Source organism: Phalacrocorax carbo, chromosome 2 (assembly GCF_963921805.1).
Source record: "Phalacrocorax carbo chromosome 2, bPhaCar2.1, whole genome shotgun sequence".
Classification (NCBI taxonomy): domain Eukaryota; kingdom Metazoa; phylum Chordata; class Aves; order Suliformes; family Phalacrocoracidae; genus Phalacrocorax; species Phalacrocorax carbo.
Window position 1 is genome coordinate 104,891,964 of NC_087514.1, and position 19,724 is coordinate 104,911,687.

The 19,724-nt window shown below is 39.3% G+C and overlaps 1 protein-coding gene across 1 annotated transcript in view; it reads right to left on the minus strand.

Moving 5' to 3' along the window:
* Positions 1-19,724, minus strand: part of TGFBR1 (transforming growth factor beta receptor 1) — a 35,357-nt gene that overhangs the window by 5,583 nt on the left and 10,050 nt on the right. The window contains exons 4-8 of the mRNA XM_064443764.1: positions 16,483-16,713; positions 8,910-9,077; positions 8,071-8,227; positions 1,895-2,019; positions 1,123-1,253 (exon numbers count right to left, since the gene is read on the minus strand). Of these exons, the coding sequence (XP_064299834.1) occupies positions 1,123-1,253; positions 1,895-2,019; positions 8,071-8,227; positions 8,910-9,077; positions 16,483-16,713 (812 nt within the window). The remainder of the gene's footprint in view (positions 1-1,122; positions 1,254-1,894; positions 2,020-8,070; positions 8,228-8,909; positions 9,078-16,482; positions 16,714-19,724) is intronic.

The following is a 19,724-nucleotide window of genomic DNA, read 5'->3' on the forward strand; positions in this document are numbered from 1 at the left end:
GTAGGATATTCTTTTACTACACAATAATAGGGCAGAGACCCCCGAGTGAGTGAGTTCCAAGTGAGCATTCACATGAGGCAGCACAGCACTGTTCAAGATACCATTTGTGTCCCAACAAGCAGCACTGCTGTACTGGCAGAGTATTGAGCTGAAACTAGCAAGTCCACTTCTTGAAAAAGATAACCAGCCTAGTTACAAGCCAATTGGCATAGACCCAGTTACCTCATATATCTTTACTGCCCCTGTGGTGGGGTAACCCCAGTAGGCAGCTAAGCCCCACACAGCCACAGCTCACTCTCCCCCATCCCACTGGGGGAGAGATCAGCAGGGCAAAAGGGAGAAAAACTCTTTATCTCAACCCACAAGTTAATAGGCAAAGGAGGAAAACCAAGCCAACACCAAAGAAAAACAAGTGATACAAAAACAATTAGCACCATCTGACCAATGTCCAGCCAGTCCCTGAGCAACAGCAACCCCTGGAAAACTCACCCCGCTCACCCAGTTTTACTGGGGAGCATGACATTGCATAGTATGGACTATCCCTCTGATCAATTTGGGTCAGCTGTCCCAGCTGCACTTCCTCTCATCCTCTTGCCCACCCCCAGCTTAGTGGTGTAGCATGAAAAACTGAGAAAGCCTTGAAGCTGTGTAAGCACTTTTCAGCAATAGCTAAGACATCGGTGTGCTATGAAACTGTTTTGGCCACAAATCCGAAACACAGCACCATACAGACTACTGTGAAGAAAAACTACTCAATCCTAGCCAGATGCAGTACAACCCCAGTTGCACAATTAAATTTGCAATGATGCTTCCTGTATAATATAATTCAGACTAGTTTTAATTCACATAGCATCACCTATGCTTCACAAGAAGGGATCCTACAGTTCTCCATGCAGAGTTAGCTATTACTTTTTGTGAAATTACATTAAGTATTAACCAATATTAATCAAGTATATAACCAAGGATCAATAACATTCAATAAAGCCACAATGATCAGAATGAAATCAAGTTCTCCTAGAAGCAACCCTTCTCCCTTCGATAACAAACACAATTTTTTAAGCCACTGAAATCAATAAAAGCTCTAGTGTCCATTAAAGCAGCTTTAGCAAGGTTAGTTAATACCTCACAGCTCTGCCATCTGTTTGGAATATTGGGCCTTAACTTCTGCTCACACACAACTTTCCTCATTTCTTCAACAGAAGGATCTGAAGGAACGAGGTCATAGTATGGCAACTGGTAATCTTCGTGGATTCCTGCAACAGGTTGAAAATAGCTTTATTTTAGCTAACACTAAATTACATATTCTTCACTTCTTACCCCTTATCAGTACCCTACCATTTTCTTTTTTGGTTTTAATTTTTAAAAATTACTTTACAATGACAAATAAATAGTAGTAAAAAAATCCTTAACTGTACCTTATGAGTATGTACATTATCCTTGAAGAATTTTTATTTTGAAACATATATTTGGAAAAGATGGAAACCATGTTAATTCTTTCATATGCTATACTAAAGACATACTGCTTAGATTTACAATAGCCTGTTTTATTTCAAATAAGGTATGGATATTGTCTGAACACATTATAGCTAGCCCTTACTTGTGGTATTTGCCCTTTGCTCTGAAGGACATTTAACTTCACCCTCTTCTTCCCTCTATGTAAAGGTTTTAGGAAAAAAAAAAAAGAATATAGGCAAGGATATTTCCTATGGTTCATCAATTTACAAGGAGGCTGAATAAATCAGTCATTTACAGGATTAGCAGTTAGGAAGTCTGACACATATGGCTATTACCTTGCACCATTTATAGAACAGACTTTTTACCCAAACTTATTCAGGTTCTGTAAGTTACTTATAAATTCTTTAGTAGGTCCAATTTTGTAAAGATTGCCACATACCACCAATTGAACATCGCCGAGCTATTTCCCAAAACACTAATCCCATTGCATAGATGTCTGCTCGTTTGAATGACTCAAAATGTTTCATGTTTATGGAATCATCTAGAACTTCAGGTGCCATGTACCTATTTACAATAAAAAAAAGAAAACATTTAATTTTATAAATACTTACTGTAGAGAAAGTTCAGTGCTACTGATCAGCTCAAAACCAAATTTAAATATTTATGTGGGAAACGAGACAAAGGAAAATCTGCTTTGTTAAGGTTATCCAATCAAAGACCTTTCAGTGCAAACAGGATAAGTAAACTAAGAGGAATCAGCAAAGGAATAGGGGAAATAAGTAAAACGTGAAACAATAAACAAACAGAGCCATAAGCCTGATAGACATGGGATAACAGAGACAATGACAAAGACTAAAAGTCTCCAGTTGCTAACTGAAGCTCTCTTTTTAGAAAGAAACTCCAGGCATAGCTTTAGAGAGGGCCAGTCTGCATGTTTTAACTCCTAACAAGTGGGAAACAAGAACATCATGAGGACTGTGGATATTCAAGGGAGGCCTGTGGGACTATGCAATGCTTATCAAGGAAAGTTTAGAAGAGTAACTGGGAGGAATAGAAGTGGGGCAACAGATAGAAAAGGATATTAAAGGAGTAGCTATGTAAACAGTTGCCAGCCTAAGCCCTGCACCTGCTCGCCACAGTTTATCTTATCTTCTTATTAAATCCTGACTACCTTTCTATACGATCTCACTCTCAACCTCGCATGGACGTGTGCTCTAAGGACTACATGCCAGCAACTGGAGGCAGGTGTAGGTGAATTCAAGGCTAGCAACTGGAGTCAGACAAGGGATGAAGTTGGCCTGGGGTGCCAGGAAGTGGAGACAAGGAAAGTGTCAGCATCAGCAGCTGGAAAAGGAACTGCAGAGCCTAGGAACACAGGTCTGGAGCTACTGCAGGGGACCAGTGTGAAGGAATTCTGGGCTGGCAACTGCAGAGAGCAGGTGAAGGCACCCTGGTGCCAGCAAATGGACCAAATGAGGGTCTCTGCCTCAGCCGCTGAAGCGGGACCATAGGTCACAGGCTTCACAGTCACATGCTTACAGGCGCCCGCTACAGGGAAGAACTGGGATGAGAGAAGCAGGGTAAGGGCCTCTCAGCACCAGCAACTGGACTGGGAATCACAGGTCATAAAGTCTATATGCCTGGGTGCCAGCTGCTGGGGTGGGCTGAAAGGATTTTATTTCCCCCAAACCTGGTTTGCATGGCAGGTGTGCATGGGTGTAATTCACTAGCAAACTTCAAGCTGGTCTAGCCAGCAAGTAGGTGGCCCAGGTAGGTATGTTTGACAAGGGGAAGGCCTGTGCTGGTATTTGAGGGAATCCATGCATGGAGGTGTGCATACCAGTACAGGCATCTGTTTGCTACTGTGTTAACCCAGCCCAGCTGGCGAGCAGATACCTGTGGAGCACAGAAGAACGCATTAGACACACTGAGGGTTGTACTGATAGTTAGAGAAGGAAGGAGACTGGGCTGTCTGTACTTTTTTTATACAAGTTCTGACAGTGGTTTATGTGGGTGTTGAAAAAAGCACACTGTGTATAGCAATCCGAAATCAGCCCTGTCAGTACTGTATGTGTCTGTGTATGCCCAGCCTTACTACTGGTTGAATCCCAAGTAAGAAAGCAGCCATATCCATGGGCTTGGGATTGACAGAGCCCCAACTCTGCACCCATCAGGTTGGGCTCCAGAGGCAGGAGGAAGCCCCAGCTCCTGGAATCTGCAGGTATACAGCAGCCACTTACAACACCCCCTAGCAAGACGAGAGAGGGAAGAGACATGAAGAGTCAGTTAACAGTGCTGCTTTTTTAAGGGTTCCTTAGGAACAAAGGCTCCCTACCATTGCAGTAACTGATTCTTCATCATACAATCTGTAAGCCCCATCATAAACCATGCCAGGCTTTATTTTTTAAATAGCAAACCTTATTGGGGTTACACATTAACAACAAGAAAAGTCTACTTTATCAACATTTCCTGCAATAGAAAAAAATCTGACAGACTTTCAACTGAGAAACAAGGCCTGAAAACTGGTCATGGGATCCAAGTGATTATTTCCGTGTTTAGTGACTAGGCGTAACGTGGGAACATCAAGCAAAAAAAAAAAAAATATCAGTGTGGACTGCATTGTAAGAGTTACTGATAGCAGCATCCCTGCTGGCTGCTGGAAGGAATGAGTGGTATTTGCTGCAATCAACCAACATCAGTTGTAGTATTGCTCTCAATCTGGTATAGCTCTGGCAGCTAAATCTGATATGTAATGTTTAGCAGAGTTCAGTGTGTTTCTCCACATCTCTGGCCTGTCAATCTCAAGCTGACATATTAATGAAGCAGGTGAACACTGACACCAGGGCTTTGGAGAGCACAGTTAACTGGTAAAAAAGCAACATGTATAGATTACTGGAGTGGAATAGTGTCAGGCAACAGCTCAACCTCTGGAACAGCCACATAAGCCTATATACAATTTCATTTAATCAACATAATACTAGGATTTTCTTTTCCTAGTACCAGGGATGGTATGCAGAATACAAGACACTATTTAAATTTCAGGACTATCATATCTTTTAGAACTCTCTCAGCACTACTGTCTTATGGACGTGACATAACATACAAGGAAGGAAGAGCTATCAACAAAAGAGCAAAACTGCAACCAGTAGCCCAGAACTTCAAAGGTTGCTGACATGAGAATTCTCCTAAGCACTGTACAGGTATATAAATTCCCCACAAGTGATAAACACAGCACAAGCAGAGGACAACAGTCTGAAGAAGAATGTAAGTATTTAAGCAGAGTCTTAAGTCTATATATGTCACAATCTTTGATATGGACAAGGCTCAAATCATTCTGGGACACCCATATCAAAACTTTTAAATCAATAATGCAAGATTGTGGTGGGTGTTTTAATGCTCTCCAAGGATTTTGTATTATTGGATAGTAATCTAATGCTGCTTCACGTACTTAACAGTATAGTGATCATCTTTGGGTCTGCAAGAAAAAAATATTTATCTTAAGATCACATGGGGATGAGAAGAGTGATGGAACTGGAAAAACACCAAACCAAAAACCCCAACCGTGCTACAAGACTGTCAGTCAGAATCACTTAAGCAAGGAGTAGACTGTCTCAGTTTCTGTAAGTCAGCCTAAGGACAAAGGTTTAACAGGAAAGACCATAAGAGGCCTGAATGTGGCAATGGAGCTGACTTCATACCCTCAAAAGAAAAAAATCCCGCCCCTCCCCCAAATGCGACTTCCATTGAATTTATTGGCAAATTGACCTCTTACCATAATCCTCCATCAATGCATTTAGATTGGCTTTGGCTTCCATAACACAGAATGGTGACTGACTGCTCAAAAAGTCAGAGATTATTGCTGGAACAAGAGAGGCGAAAGGCAAGTAGGTCATCTAGTGCGGTTAGCAGATTAGCCGTTTCACGGCTATCAGACAAAAGGGAGAGAAACATGCATCTCCTTGTCAGCTTATGTATTGGAAATGCATTGCTTGTCAGAAACAGTATTTTAAGTTCTGGAGAGCTATTCTATGTAGACTAACTCTGACCTTCTGAACAAGGTCTGCAGCTCAGTACCCTCCAAGAATGAAAGGATAAGTCTACAAAGAAGTTTACAAATTATGTTGTGCATGGCATTGCCAAGCTTTGGGTGCCCACTGACCTCCTCCCCCCATCCCTTTTAGTCCAAAAGCTCTTTATTAGTCGCCTAAGTTTCTTGTACAACATATAGGGGGCTCGGCATCAAACAGGACCCATATACAACTTGAGTGTGACATCTCCCTTCACCAAGCCTGTTCTTCACAAGCATAGCTAGAATTCTGCTCATACTGGGTTTAGGTAAACTTCAGAAAAGCACCCATGTTAAGGTGGAATTTGCAGCCAAACTTCTTTTAAACACGGCCTATTTCAACTACCAAAAGTAACAGTTGAGCCACACCTCAAAAAAAAAAAAGAATTAGTCTATATTTTTACATGCCTTAGAGTGAGAGGTATTCTATTTCCTTCTCATTTTAAAGCTCACACTCCCTGCTTTATGCTGCAGGCTGAGCTGTGAAAGCACACAGTTCACACCCTATGGTAAAGGCTAAGCCTCTGAACAGAAGAGAAAAATGATTCATTCAGAGTAAAGGATCATCAGTCTGACTCAGCACCTAGATCACTCACCCAAGAGTGAGTCTTTCTTGCTCACTAGACCATACATTCTTACAGCAGACAATCATTAGAAAAATATAAACTTAAGTCAAATCTCCCTGAACTTGCACCCAGAGCTTCCACGTGCAGAAGAGGTACCAGCAGTGGCAATCAACAGGAGTTAAAACTGTCATTGAACAGGCAAGATCTGAACTTTATTATGAAAAAAAATCAGAGATGCAGAGTTACTTACCTAAGAATGCACAAGAAAAGCCTTTTATGATAATGAACACTTTTCAGAGAGGCAGAAGTGACTAACATCTTTAAAGTGCGAAAAAGACTTAGTCCTGCTGCTGCCCAGCACAGCAAGGGAGTTACTACAGCTTTGCCCTTGTTAAGAAGCATAAGGCAGATGAACAAGCAATTTAATAGCACCTACGCAAGAAGAGATCTTGCAAGTGGGATCTACAGACACAACTGAAAGGATGCTTTCAAAGACTAGACTAAAGAAAGTAACTGGTTTGCACATCATTTCTCTTTGCATCTAGGTGTAGTAGAAAATACTAAGTCACACGGGGTATATGCGCTGCACACAGCTAAGTTTGCCATGACAAATTTGGAAGTATTCTGCTGTTTTACTACCAATGATTACTGGGAAATTTGAGAAGGAATAATGCCCACTACTTTATAATCTAGTAGTAGTTCAGAAAATAAGTCTCATCTGACCGCTTGTGTGGTATTTTTCAAGTTGGCAAAGGACCAACTTGAGCAGAGCTTTAGAACAAAGTAATTTCAGCAATATAACTGTCAGTAAAACAAGTTTTCAGTACATGTTTTAAAACCTTTCGTTCACCGAGCCTTAAAAAAATTTTCTTTCTTGCAAAAAGCCACAGCTGAAGGGGCATCCTAGTTCATTCTAAAACCCCAGTCACACCCCCTCTCCCTTGCAGTATCACTCAAAGAGATGTATTAAAAAATATTTTTAGTGTATGGATTGGAGATTTGGAGAAGATTCTGTGATGCTGCCCAAGCTGCTAGGGCATATGCTGAAGTTAATCACGTACAGCCCTGAACCACTGGTCTTCCACAAATTTCTGTGACACGCATACAAATTGCAGTTTGACCTACCACTGAACCTATAGGCATTAAAAGGTAACAGGTTGCCCACATTGCAGAACTCTGTTGCTATGGTTCACTGTTAGTGATGCTACCTCTGTATGCTCTACAGCGGCAGATTAGTAAAAGGAAACTGATCTTCTCTTCAGAAGAGCTTCCAGTTAAAATTACTGGTCCTTCAGACAATAATAAGTTACAGCCACTAAGTTTAATTGCACTTGTGTTGGAGTTAAACAGCTTCGAGTTCTTTTGATGACAAGAAAATCTGTATTTCCAAATTCAGAAGTAGGCTTTTAAAAGGAGTATGTATACTGACTCATCCATTCATAATTCTATTTATGCATAAGATGACTGCTATTTTAAATTCTCCTGTTTCTTTTGAAAATATGATCCCATGAAAGTCCACATCCAAGACTCAACACCTTGAATGTTTTACCACACAGGCTTTACACTGAAAAAAAAAATCCAGCTTTTTACTTTCACTGTCAGTATCCTGTCTTACTCTCCAGACTAGGCTGCAAGCAACGTTTCCACGCAACACAATGCAAAAAGATTAAAGATGCAGCAGCGAAGTCTCCAAAACTGTCATTCATGAAGTCTCCTAATTGTTTCAATATATAATTATGCCCTACAATATTTTGCAAGTTTTCAGTATTTTACACATGCTAGTAATAGATGCCAAGATTCAACATGCTTTTTAAGCACCTACTGTCTAACTGAATTACCAGCTGGCAAGGGAAGTGCCTAGGAACTCTACCTGCCATTATTTACATCTTCCTGCTGCTTGTGTTTGCACACATTCTATATGGGAGAAGAAAAAAACAAAGCATTATAAAAAAGTTGCATGAGACATCACACTAATGATTTTACCTTTTTGTTCCCACTCTGTGGTTTGGGGCAATATCAATTGTATCTGTAGCCGAATCGTGTCGAACTGCCAATCCTAGGTCTGCAATGCAGCATGTTCCATTCTTTTTTACCAATATATTTTTTGATTTCAAATCTCTGTGGGCAATCGCTGGTTTGCCTGTAAGGGAAAAAATAGAAATAACACAGCTGTAAAAAAAGATATGGCTATTATTCTAAGCCTGGTGCAGGTTTTGTTTGAAGTTACAGAATTCCTTCCAGTTCTGCTGATTTATGTGCATCAAGGTAACTCCTGAAATTTTTGGACTGGTTGACTGTCCAGAAAAATGACTTAGATGTCTACCATATTCCTCTACTCTACTGCTTCTTTCCCTGTTCCTGCACGTATTTATTGCATACATATACTACTTGCCACAAAAACATTTCTGATCTCTGTAAATATACCCATAGTGCCGCCTTAAATCAAATGAGATACTACATGCACCATTAGCTTACTGCCTTTCAATAGGTGTTTTGTAGGGAGGATTGTTACATCACAAAACCCAGATATACCATAGAAAGAAGGTAAAAAAACCTTCCAAATTAAGAAGTTCTACTAGTTCAGAATTTATCACAGGTCCCAGACATTTTTCAATTCACTCAGCTCCACAAATTAACTTGGGTATCTGTGCCAAGTTCAACTACTTTCTCATCACATAAGTAGCTGCGTATAAAGCAACTACATCCTGAAAAGGCTGAATGTTCTAATTAAGAAAAGATTTATAGCAGAAAGAGCTACGTATGCGTAATTTTTTAAAAATCCAGTATTACCCACATGACAGGCTAAATAGTTGTAAGATTACCTTGTGTGCCAACAATTTCCATGTGAAGATGGGCAAGACCACTGGCAGTAGACAAAGCTAATTTTATCATTCCTTCCACTGTTACTGTATACCTGTTCAGGTAATCAAAGAGTGATCCATGCTCATGATAATCTGACACCAACCACAGCTGAGTCCATGTACCATTGTCTGCAAAATAACACTGGCATGAATACCACACATACACACACAAAAAACAAGCAAACCATATATGCCACTTTGATACAACGCTTATGGAGTGCAAATTACATTTTATGAGTAACCTCATTAAATATAGACTATCAAATCTCTACTTCTATGCCTGTAACATTTAAATGTCTCTGTAAGGGCTGGGACTACCACGCAAGACTTCCTGAACGGTGTAGTTAGTATTTTATTTATGCTAAAAGACAAACCACAGTAAGCCGATGCCATTATGATTCCAAGGTGAACTATTTGGGGTATTAGCCAGTCCCTGCCTTCCCCTAACTTTTCTGCTTGAGTGGAACAGTGCTGAACACGATGCAAACTAATCCTGTCACTGTCAGTCTAGTACAATATTGTCCAGGCTACCCATGAAAAGTTGTGTCTTTCAAGCTTTGCCCCATAACAACTCTTTCAAAGTCTTCCCATAACCTATCCAGCCTCAGCCTGCGAGACAATTTCCAGTTACCAGCAGTTGGTGGATTTTTTTTCTGCTGAAGCAGAAGCTTGCAAGCAGCAATCAGGCACATTACTTAAAAGACAAAGTCAAACCCCACCGCTGGTTACCTTTAAGTTGCTGGAGAAAACCTCAGTTTCCAGGAGGCACAAGAGTAAAAAGAATGAAAAATACTGATTATGAGAAAATGAGTGTGCTGTGTGATTTTTCACTGAACTACGAAGAACAAGACAGGCATTTGCAGATATCCCAAGGCATACAAATGACAGATAAGAATGAAATTGTTCACTTTAATAAACTAGTGGACACAAAATACCTTGAAGTTTAAGCCAGAGAGAAGCCTATTAAAGGAATTCAAATCAAGAGGGGGGCAAAAGTTTTTGACCTAAGAAGTAGAAACATACCCAGAAAAGAACAATCCTACCACCAAACAGGTTTTCCAGTTTTGTTTTGTTATAAAAGCAACTCTCACATGGCAGATCTGAGAAGCGTTTTTATAGCTAGCTACTTTTGTAGAAGGGTCTCTCATCTCTCAAAGATACTAGTTATCCCATAAAAGATTTCAGTTGGACTTCTATCCTGAGTTAAACAGCCACTATTCCCTAAGAACAAGTGAGAAAACTCAGCACAAGCCAAAAAGATCTCATCATGTGGTAGTCACTAAGGATTATAAAAATGCATACTCAGGAACTAAATATGAAGAAAGGAGAGAAGTCAATTCAGAAGTTAGTTTCTATCACAGACATACTGAAAAGTTTTTCGTTTCCAAATCGGAAGTTATTACATTTTCTTCCCCTCTTCTTCCACTCGCCTTAAAGAACACACTTGGCCCAGAAAAGTCAGAGGCACAAAATGCTCAATCTACAGACTGATAAAAAACTTCTATAATGGTAGTAGCTGTGCTTATCTTTGAATAAGCTCTTGGGTGAGGATGGGAAGACTTTCAAGCATCCCTTCTACTTGGATATTTCTAGGGAAGCCAGAGATGCCATTAAAAATAATTTTAAAAAATTAAAAAGCCACCAAATGCTTCAGAGGAAGGAAATAAGTCTAATCTATATTCAAACAATTCTCATAATGGAAAGAGAATTCTGCCTTGCTACATTCCCAGAATAAATTAACATCATAATTGAGACTAAACAGGCAAAAGAAAGCAGTCAAATGCTCCAACCTGTAAAAGACTGTTCTGAAAGCTGCTATTGCAGTGGGAAGCTTCTTATAATATGCCTATAGAAGTGACCCCTAAGCTTTGGTGAGGCTTTTTTTGGTGTGGGTTTTTTTTTCAGGAAATTAAAGGTTTATTTTAAAAAATATTTTTGATTATTTTATAGTTCAGACTGCTGCTTGTTCTGCTACTTTGCATATCCAAGCATGAACTCATAGAACTTAGCATGCTATTAAATGTGACTTTTTCCAAAGAGAATTATGGCCTCTGAAAAGTCAATCCAACTGTATTAGCTTCACTGAAACAGTTTTATAGAACCATTAGAAACAGGTATGTGTTCACAGGCACATAAAAAGGTGCTCTTAAATACAAAGAGCTCCAAATAGCTGTAGAAGTTAAAAATAAATTAACTTTAATCAGTTCACAATATTCTCTTTGTCCAGTTTTATTCTACTGCTTCACCAGTTATGACCCTACATTGCCTGAAATAATCCTCTCCTGGGTATTAACACTATACACATATTGACTGATCCTGTATTTGATTTCTTTTATTTCTGATGAATGGGATACCTCAACAGGTGTTTAAACTAGACAACAATAAGTAGGGAAATTAACAACCTGATTTTAAGTAGTCTACCAGACCTATTGTGTTTAAACAGATCTTTTAAAGACAAGGTTTCTGAAGAATTATTGCGTTGAATCAAGACTGTAGTGTCTTTGCATAAAGATTTTTCCCCTCTTAACTCTAGGTGCCCACAGAAGAGAATATGCTGCTGATTACAAACCCTTCTACTTCAGTTTTATCTTGTTACCTCCAAGTCTTAATATTCAGTCTGTTTTTATCCTCCTTCCAAAGGAGAAAATATAAAGCTGGGCTTACTATCCATTGTGAAAGGAGTCATGACTGCATGTCATATTTATGGCCCTCCAATGAGATTTTAAGAAGGGATAGTGTTACATCCAAGCCTACATGATATGATTAATTACAGACAAGATGAAATGCATCAATAAGTACAGCAGCCAGCTATTAGATGGAACCTACTAAATTTTCTTTACCTTGCTATATTTGACAAGCTACACATTCATTTAACATCTAAGCAGAACACGTTATGATGAAATTCAGTCACCTTATACTCTTGACAGTAGTTAATTATTACTAAGTAATAATTAACCTGACCTTGAGTATTTTTGGCTGCACATTAAGCAGCATCTCCAATGAAGTTTTCAATGACAGGATTTGCATTATCAGGTGAGAAAAAGTAATTACACTCAGTAGTAATTACATACAGTAGCACAGCCTTCCAAGACAAGATAACTTGATTTAGTGAATATACACCATGATCAAGAAACTCAAGCAATTTCAGAATATTCAAAAACATTTTAAAGTTTTATATATGTTACTGGAAACCTATTTAAAAGATCAACTATGCTTATTTTATCTGTTTGCAAGAAACCTGAAAGTATTTTAGACCATCAAAATCTCTCAGAAGTAAAAGGTTTTCTTCTGCAGTTCTAACAAAATTTGGAATTCTGAGTAAAGAAGCTTTCAGATTTATTGTTAGAAGACTGATTACAGTTTGAGAAAAACATTAGAAGTCCAAGCAACATCTTAGACAAGCTGCCTCTTGAAGAAAGGAATTTATAACTATTTATCAAATATATAATCAAGTTTCAATTAAAATTGAATTGACTGAGTTCACCGAAGTGTCAAATGCTTTTTTCACATTGGTACTACCAGAACAAAAATTTGAAATTGGCACATGCTTGGTTTTTATACCAAATACTAGGTTTTGAAGTGTGACAGTATTGCTTGGTACAAGAGTTTTGAACTGCAGACTTATGTTCCAAGTTGAATGTTTGAAAGAAGTTATGGAAACTGCCTAATTGCATGTGTTCTCTAGTGTCACGTAGTGAACTGTTTCAAAGCAGAGAGTGAGACAGATTATCTGCATGCCAAAAAAGGCTAATGTAACAAAAAAACCGAGGAAAAAGCAGTGAAAAGATCAGATACAGATGGGATCTATAACTAGAAAACACTTAGAAATGAGAGATTCAGGGAGATGTGAGGAAAAACACTTTTGTCTGTGGCTGCAAGAGGACTGATATTTTGTTAGTGGAACAGCTTGACTCTATCACACTGAAATAGTCACTCAATTAAATTGATGAAAAGCACTTGAGCTATGTAGATTAGCAAGATCTTCCAATCAAATTCCTTCTTCTCAGGCTAAAACTGGAGCTTTGGAAAGAATAAATAACTCAAATATTACTTTTCTCAAGAGGAAGGAATTCTGCTCATTTCTCTGCAGCTTATTGCCTAACATCATTCTCGGGGATCTACTTACCATGTGAGGTAGTCTGACTGAACAAAACTTTCACCTATAGAAGTGCAGCTTTCAATTAAGGGGGAGGCATAGAAAGCCCAAAGTATTTTAGTTCATAAAGTTACCTGAAAGTGTGCAGTACAAGACGTCACCTTACTTGTAACATGACTACAGACAGTTACAGTTATGGACAGCTAACCCAGGGAAACATTTAGTACTGTAAACAGAGGTTTCTGCCACTGCTTTTCTGCTAGTAGAATAGTACAGATAAGTAGTCCCTGATACACTTTACAACTAAGTATCTAGTTTAGAAAGACAAGAGAAAAAACCCACCCAAACCCCAAATTATATTTAGGTGATTCAAAACAAGGCAATACATGGCCCAGAAAGTAATTTCCCTGACCTAGCAGTATCTGAAAGTTAGCATATACTGCTGGGTAGGTAAAGAGCTACCCAGAAAGAACACAACTACAGTTAAAATAATGCATTGCCTCTCAGCCTTCAAGCTGGCTTAACAGCAAGCATGTACTTCCCAGTAAATTTTGGGATGGGGAAAGCAAACAGATTGGACCAGCTCCTATAGCCTCCTGAACATCATGCAGCTGTGGTAGAGGAGAACATGCCATTAAGGCACATAGAATGTCTAAACAGTGTAGTAGAACAAGGAGCAAAGACAGTAGTTCAGTCACAAGCTTTAGGACTCCACCATCTGAGCTGGACACCACTGACTAATCTGTAAACTTGTAAACACTTTCTAATCTATATGTGCACCCTTCTACCTGAATGCCCCCTCTGTCCCCAGTTTTCCAACTACAATGGCCAGCCAGATGTTCCCCAGCCATTGTGAAAAACACACACTTGTGTTGAGAGACTTAATACCTTTATTAGTAGTGAGGATTGCACAACACTGGCCCACATTTACACCACAAAATACATGTCAGGAGATATGAGCCCTCAGCATTCATGACGGATACATGAGAACCTACTCCTGAGAATTCTTCTCCGTGTGTCACTGAAGCTTTCAGCAAGCACTGAATTGCAGGAATTGCACAAATAGTTCCTTTTATTGCTGTATCTCTGTAGTCACCTTTTCAAGGTCTCAGACATAGAGCCAGGTTCGTATAGTCTAATGACTTTGTGCATTCCAGCTAGGCTGTAATAACTCCTGAATGCATCAGTCTGCCATCCAGAGAAATGGATGCAAATCCTTCACAGCATGTCTTGCACCTGGCACCTGATAAGCCTTTATCAGTTAGCACCAGCATCTACAATGAAAGACTGTTAATAGGTGTTTTTAAGCCATTGGTCTCTAAAGCCATGTTGTGACACACTTGCTCCTTTCAGAGTACCACGACAGTACACCTGCTAAACTGGAAGAACTACCTCCGTAATGGTCCCCCTATGTTCTTCCATTTAATGGGATACAGGTGGCCTGAAGTATTCTAACCAAGGGTTGAAATATTAACCTCCTTCAACATTCAGGACTTCTGAATGCTTGACCCAGACAGAGAATGGTGTGTACGTATTTCCTCACTGACAGAGTGTATAAGGTTATACTGAGAATTTTGCATTGGTGGGTTAATAATCCAGCTTTCCACATCTGCTCAGACAACAATACTGTTAGAAATAGAGTCAAGAATATCCACATTTTGAAAAATCTATCTCTATCCATTTTTTATAAACCAATTACCAACTAGTTCAAGAAAACAGAAGAACCTTGTCCTAAAGCCTTAAAGCCTCAAATACCGGTAATGACCTATCAACTAAGGATTTTTCACTGTATGCACAAGCATATTAACAATAGAAACAAGACAGTTTTATATTATGTAATGCTACAAGGATCTAAAGATGACCAAGTCAAATGGAATTTCATTTTGTTACATCTGGAACCTAAGCCAGCAATCAGAAAATTATTTTATAAACTCATTTAGGAAGCCTTCCTCGTACCGCCTTTGCACAGTAGTCAAGAGTATTTTGGGGACAAACGATCTATGGCTTTGGGGCAAAATGGGAGACCGGTATGCTTAACCACAGAGAGATTTTGTTAAAAGTTATATAGCTAAGGTATTACAATACATCCCATATACTTTTAAGTGAGACATAGTACCTAAGGCTTCTGTAGAGATGGGTTTTCATTTGTGTCTTTAATGCAACCAATCTACTAATTTTAAACCCAGGCTCCAGATACTCCATTAGGTCCATCAGAACAAACTCAAGCTCTTGCAGGTGCTAATATCCAATAAAACTTTAGGCATGAAAGAAAGACAGTTTCTAATGGTAAGCATAATAAGCTGTGGGGAAAAAAGTTGCCTGGTATGCTGTAGATCTGCAAGCTCTTGGAGGTTAACAAGCTGCACAAGTATCTGTTAGGAGCAAGTTAGCTATAGCTAACCTTTCCTGGAGAAGGGAAGTGTTTTACACAGCCTCTTGGGTTCTGTTCCAATTCTACAGATTTATAGATATAGAAACTTGAAGTTAATCTAATGATAATTAAGAAGAACTCTGCTTACATATATACTTCAACTACACTAAAACCATTTAGGAATTTCCCACAAAACTGAGAACCCTTTAAGAATCCAGGATGTGTGTGGATTCTTGACTCCTCCCTAAGGTGACAGAATTTTCTGTTAATGCTTTCTTTGCAAAAAAGTCAAAGGCCATTTGTGGTGAAACGTGTAATTTCAGCTTAAAATAACTGAATGAAATATTGTAACATTTTAGCTCTCCTTAATGTAAGAAATTAAAAACTTTCGCTGGTTTTGCTAAAATTTCGTGTCTTGGACTGCAGGAAAACCCAAGAAAGATTCAGCTGACTGAAACCACAACAAATCAAGATAAAAAATGGTTTAACTGTTCTTCTTAGTGGATACTTAAAGGCTTATCAGGAGAGCTTTAAAAAACAGGTACTGTTTTTTAATATTAGGAACAAATAATTAATTCCCTTTTTCCAATTTCTTTTCTAACTGGAGTTCTAAATGACTAACTTCTCATATTTCAGCCTTATAAAGTATGAGGTAGAAGATTAATTTTTATTAGGACAACAGTATTAGACATGATCTCTTTTGGTCCCACACATCTATTTACGCTGTTAAGGGAGTGCAGGTACAGATATTCAGCAAACATGTGGCCTGACAAGATAAAGCATCTCCTTGATACCAAACTTAAAGAGTATTTTAACTTGCTTGTAGAAATTACACCTCATTAAATATGCTTTTAAGATTTAAACAAAGCATGTTTTCCAGAAAAAGGAAAATGTACTTCTTTCTTTCATTAAACCTATAAAAAGCCTGCCAAACCCTGAAATGCTCTAGTAACAAAATTATTTTTTGCTACTCTTAATTGGATCCTTACAACTTTATTTGCCCCTCCGTTTACCATCTATTCTGACCAGGTACACAATCAGCAAAATGAATCCATAGCATCACTAACCTTTGTTGTCTGCAGCTATAAATCCAAGAATGTTTTCATGCCGTAGCATAACTGTTTGATAAATTTCTGCTTCACGAAACCACGAGCGTTCCTCTCTTGAAGAAAAGATCTTCACAGCAACTTCTTCTCCTCTCCACTTCCCTCGCCAGACTTCTCCAAAACGACCCTTACCAATGCTTTCTTGAAGTACTATAGTTCTTGCAATTGTTCTTTGCACAAGTAAAGGTAAACCTAAAAAGATGTAACATTAACCTTAAACATCACCAACAAAACAAGCACTATCGTAAGTATTAAATATAAGATCTATATTCTGTTAAGATATTTCCTGATGCACATAAAGTCTCTTGAAATTTTTAACAGCTTGCTGCTAACAGTTAACAGGCATGTAGGTAAGATGCTGCCTTCAAGCTCAAAGGCCAGCAAAACTGAGTACTCAAAGACATTATGCTACAAACTGCCTCTACAGTTGTTAAAAAGAAGCCACAAACTTCCTTTCAGTTTAGAATTTTGACAGTTTTTGATCCATAAAGTTTTATTTTAATGAAAAAACAAACCATGAAGCAATCAGGACCAGGACTGAGTAGGTTTTTCTGTTTAGTGGCTTTTTTTTTTTTAGGTTTTATGGGGGTTTTGTTTGTGGGGTGGGGTTTCTTAATTAGAAAAAGACCTGCCTATAACTCTCCTGGCAAAGCAGTTCAAGAAGGCTTTTACTACTGATTCATTTACTTGATTTATCACTGGATATGTCTCCGTCCATTTTTAAGTTAAATTTAAACCATGCTTATCAGCAACACTGTCAAATGTTCACGCTCATGCTTAAGTACACCAGTAGCCTGTTAGCCTCTCAATCTGCTGTAATAGGAAAACATCCTTGTAATGCAAACTTCCCATTTCACAGGCCATCCTTGTGCACCTCACTATAATCACACTTGAGAAAAATGCTTACATTCATAAAGGTTTTACAGCTTCAGAACACCTACAAGTTTTAACTTGGAGCCTCATAATATGCTCCAGTAGGTTTATGTAACAAACAAGAAACACTGGCATCAATCAATCAGTGTGGGTTTTCTGTTTATTTTAAATCTTTCCTGTTGTAACTGCAAGGCTTGTCACAGAATTCTGCAGTGATACTACACTGCAGAATGAATGTATCAGCTAGGTTATTTGCTCACCATAAACTCTTTTGGTATAGGATTATTCCACTTAAACACTTTACGAAGTAATCTATTACTCCATAATCACTGTTCCAACAGCTGATATAAAGAAATAAAGATATTCTTCTGCTATAGAATAAAAATCCCAGCTAATAGCTCAACTAACTAGTTCCTGTCCATCTCTGGATATTCTTTGCTAATAACAGCATTAGATGGACATCTGATATAGTCAGCAGCATTGCCATGCTTGTGTTTCAGTCTGAGGAGTAAAAATTAAAACACTGCAGTGTTCAGAAGAGTTCCTCAAGAATTCCAGACATACAGGAATTTTAATTTATCTCTTAACCTTCTGGACATGAAGGATTTCAATTTCACAATACAAACCTTCAATCATCAGGTTTACACGTCACAGTACAATAAAAACCCTGCTCACTGTGATCTATTCACCTTGCTCCTATACTTCTTTTTAGAATATTTACAATATTCAACCTGCTTCTGTTTCTGGCAACTGTGCTTTCTCTTACTACTGCTGCTGAACAAAACTAGAAGATTGGAATCCATATTTATCTTAAATCCGTAAGAGTTCCTTACGGACTTTGTTGCAACTGAAGCAGTGTCCCCTTTTTGCTATAGAAGAAACACAGCCCTGTATTGCCAGGAACTTGAGCAACTGCTTTACTGTAAGCCAGACTGAAGAGTACCTCACTGGAAATAGCTACATTAGCTTTTAACATGAACATTGGGCGCAACTGTACTTCAAGATCTTAACTGTCCATGAAGAACAATGGCAGTTTGCTAATCAGGAGGATGAAAAAGTTCGAGCACATATTAAATTCAACAGCAGCTCCTAACATTTGGCATCTTGCATTCAGCCACGTTCATCTAATCTATACATGAAGCCTTCATCATCATAGAATCACAGAATCATTAAGGTTGCGAAAGACCTCTAGGATCATCAAGTCCAGCAGTCAACCCAACACCACCTTGTCACCTAAACCATGTCCCCAAATGCCACGTCTACATGTCTTTTAAATACCTCCAGGGATGGTGACTCCACCACATCTCTGGGCAGCCTCTTCCAATGCCTGAACACACTTTCATTAAAGAAATATTTCCTAATACCCAATCTAAACCTCCCCGATGCAACTTAAGGCCATTTCTTCTTGTTCTATCATTAGTAACTTGGGAGAAGAGACCAACACCCACCACGCTACAGCCTCCTTTCAGGTAGTTGTAGAGAGCAATAAGGTCTCCCCTCAGCCTCTTCTTCTCCAGGCTAAACAACCCCAGCTCCCTCAACCTCTCCTCATAAGACACATTCTCCAGATCCTTCACCAGCTTCATTGCCTTTCTCTGGACATGCTCCAGCTACTCAGTGCCCTTCTTGTAGTGAGGGGCCCAAAACTGAACACAGTATTTGAGGTGCGGCCTCACCAGTGCAGAGTACAGAGGCACAATCACTTCCCTACTCCTGGCCACACTATTCCTGCTACAAGCCAGGATGCTGTTGGCCTTCTTGGCCACCTGGGCACACTGCTGGCTCATGTTCAGGCAGCTGTCAACCAGCACCCCAGGTCTTTTTCCGCCACACAGCTTTCCAGCCACTCTTTCCCAAGCCTGATCACAAAACCCCTGTGTAATCCTACAAAGTGCAGGACCCAGCACTTGGCCTTGTTAAACCTCATACAACTGGCCTCAACCCATCAATCCAGCCTGTCCAAGTCCTCTGCAGAGCCTTCCTACCCTCGAGCAGATGAACACTCCTGTCCAGCTCGGTGTCACCTGCAAACTTACAAAGGGTAATCCCCTCATCCAGATCATCGATAAAGATATTAAACAAGACTGGCCCCAACACTGAGCTATGGGGAACCCCGCTTGTCACCAGCCGGCTTTAGCTCCATTTAGCAACTCTCTGGGCTCGGCCATCTAGCCAGTTTTTAACCCAGTGAAGAGTACACCCATCCAAGCCATGAGCCACCAGCTTCTCTAGGAGGATGCTGTGGGAGACAATGTCAAAGGCTTTGCTAAAGTCCAGATAGATAACACCCACAGCTTTTCTCATCCACCAGGTGGGTCACCCTGTCATAA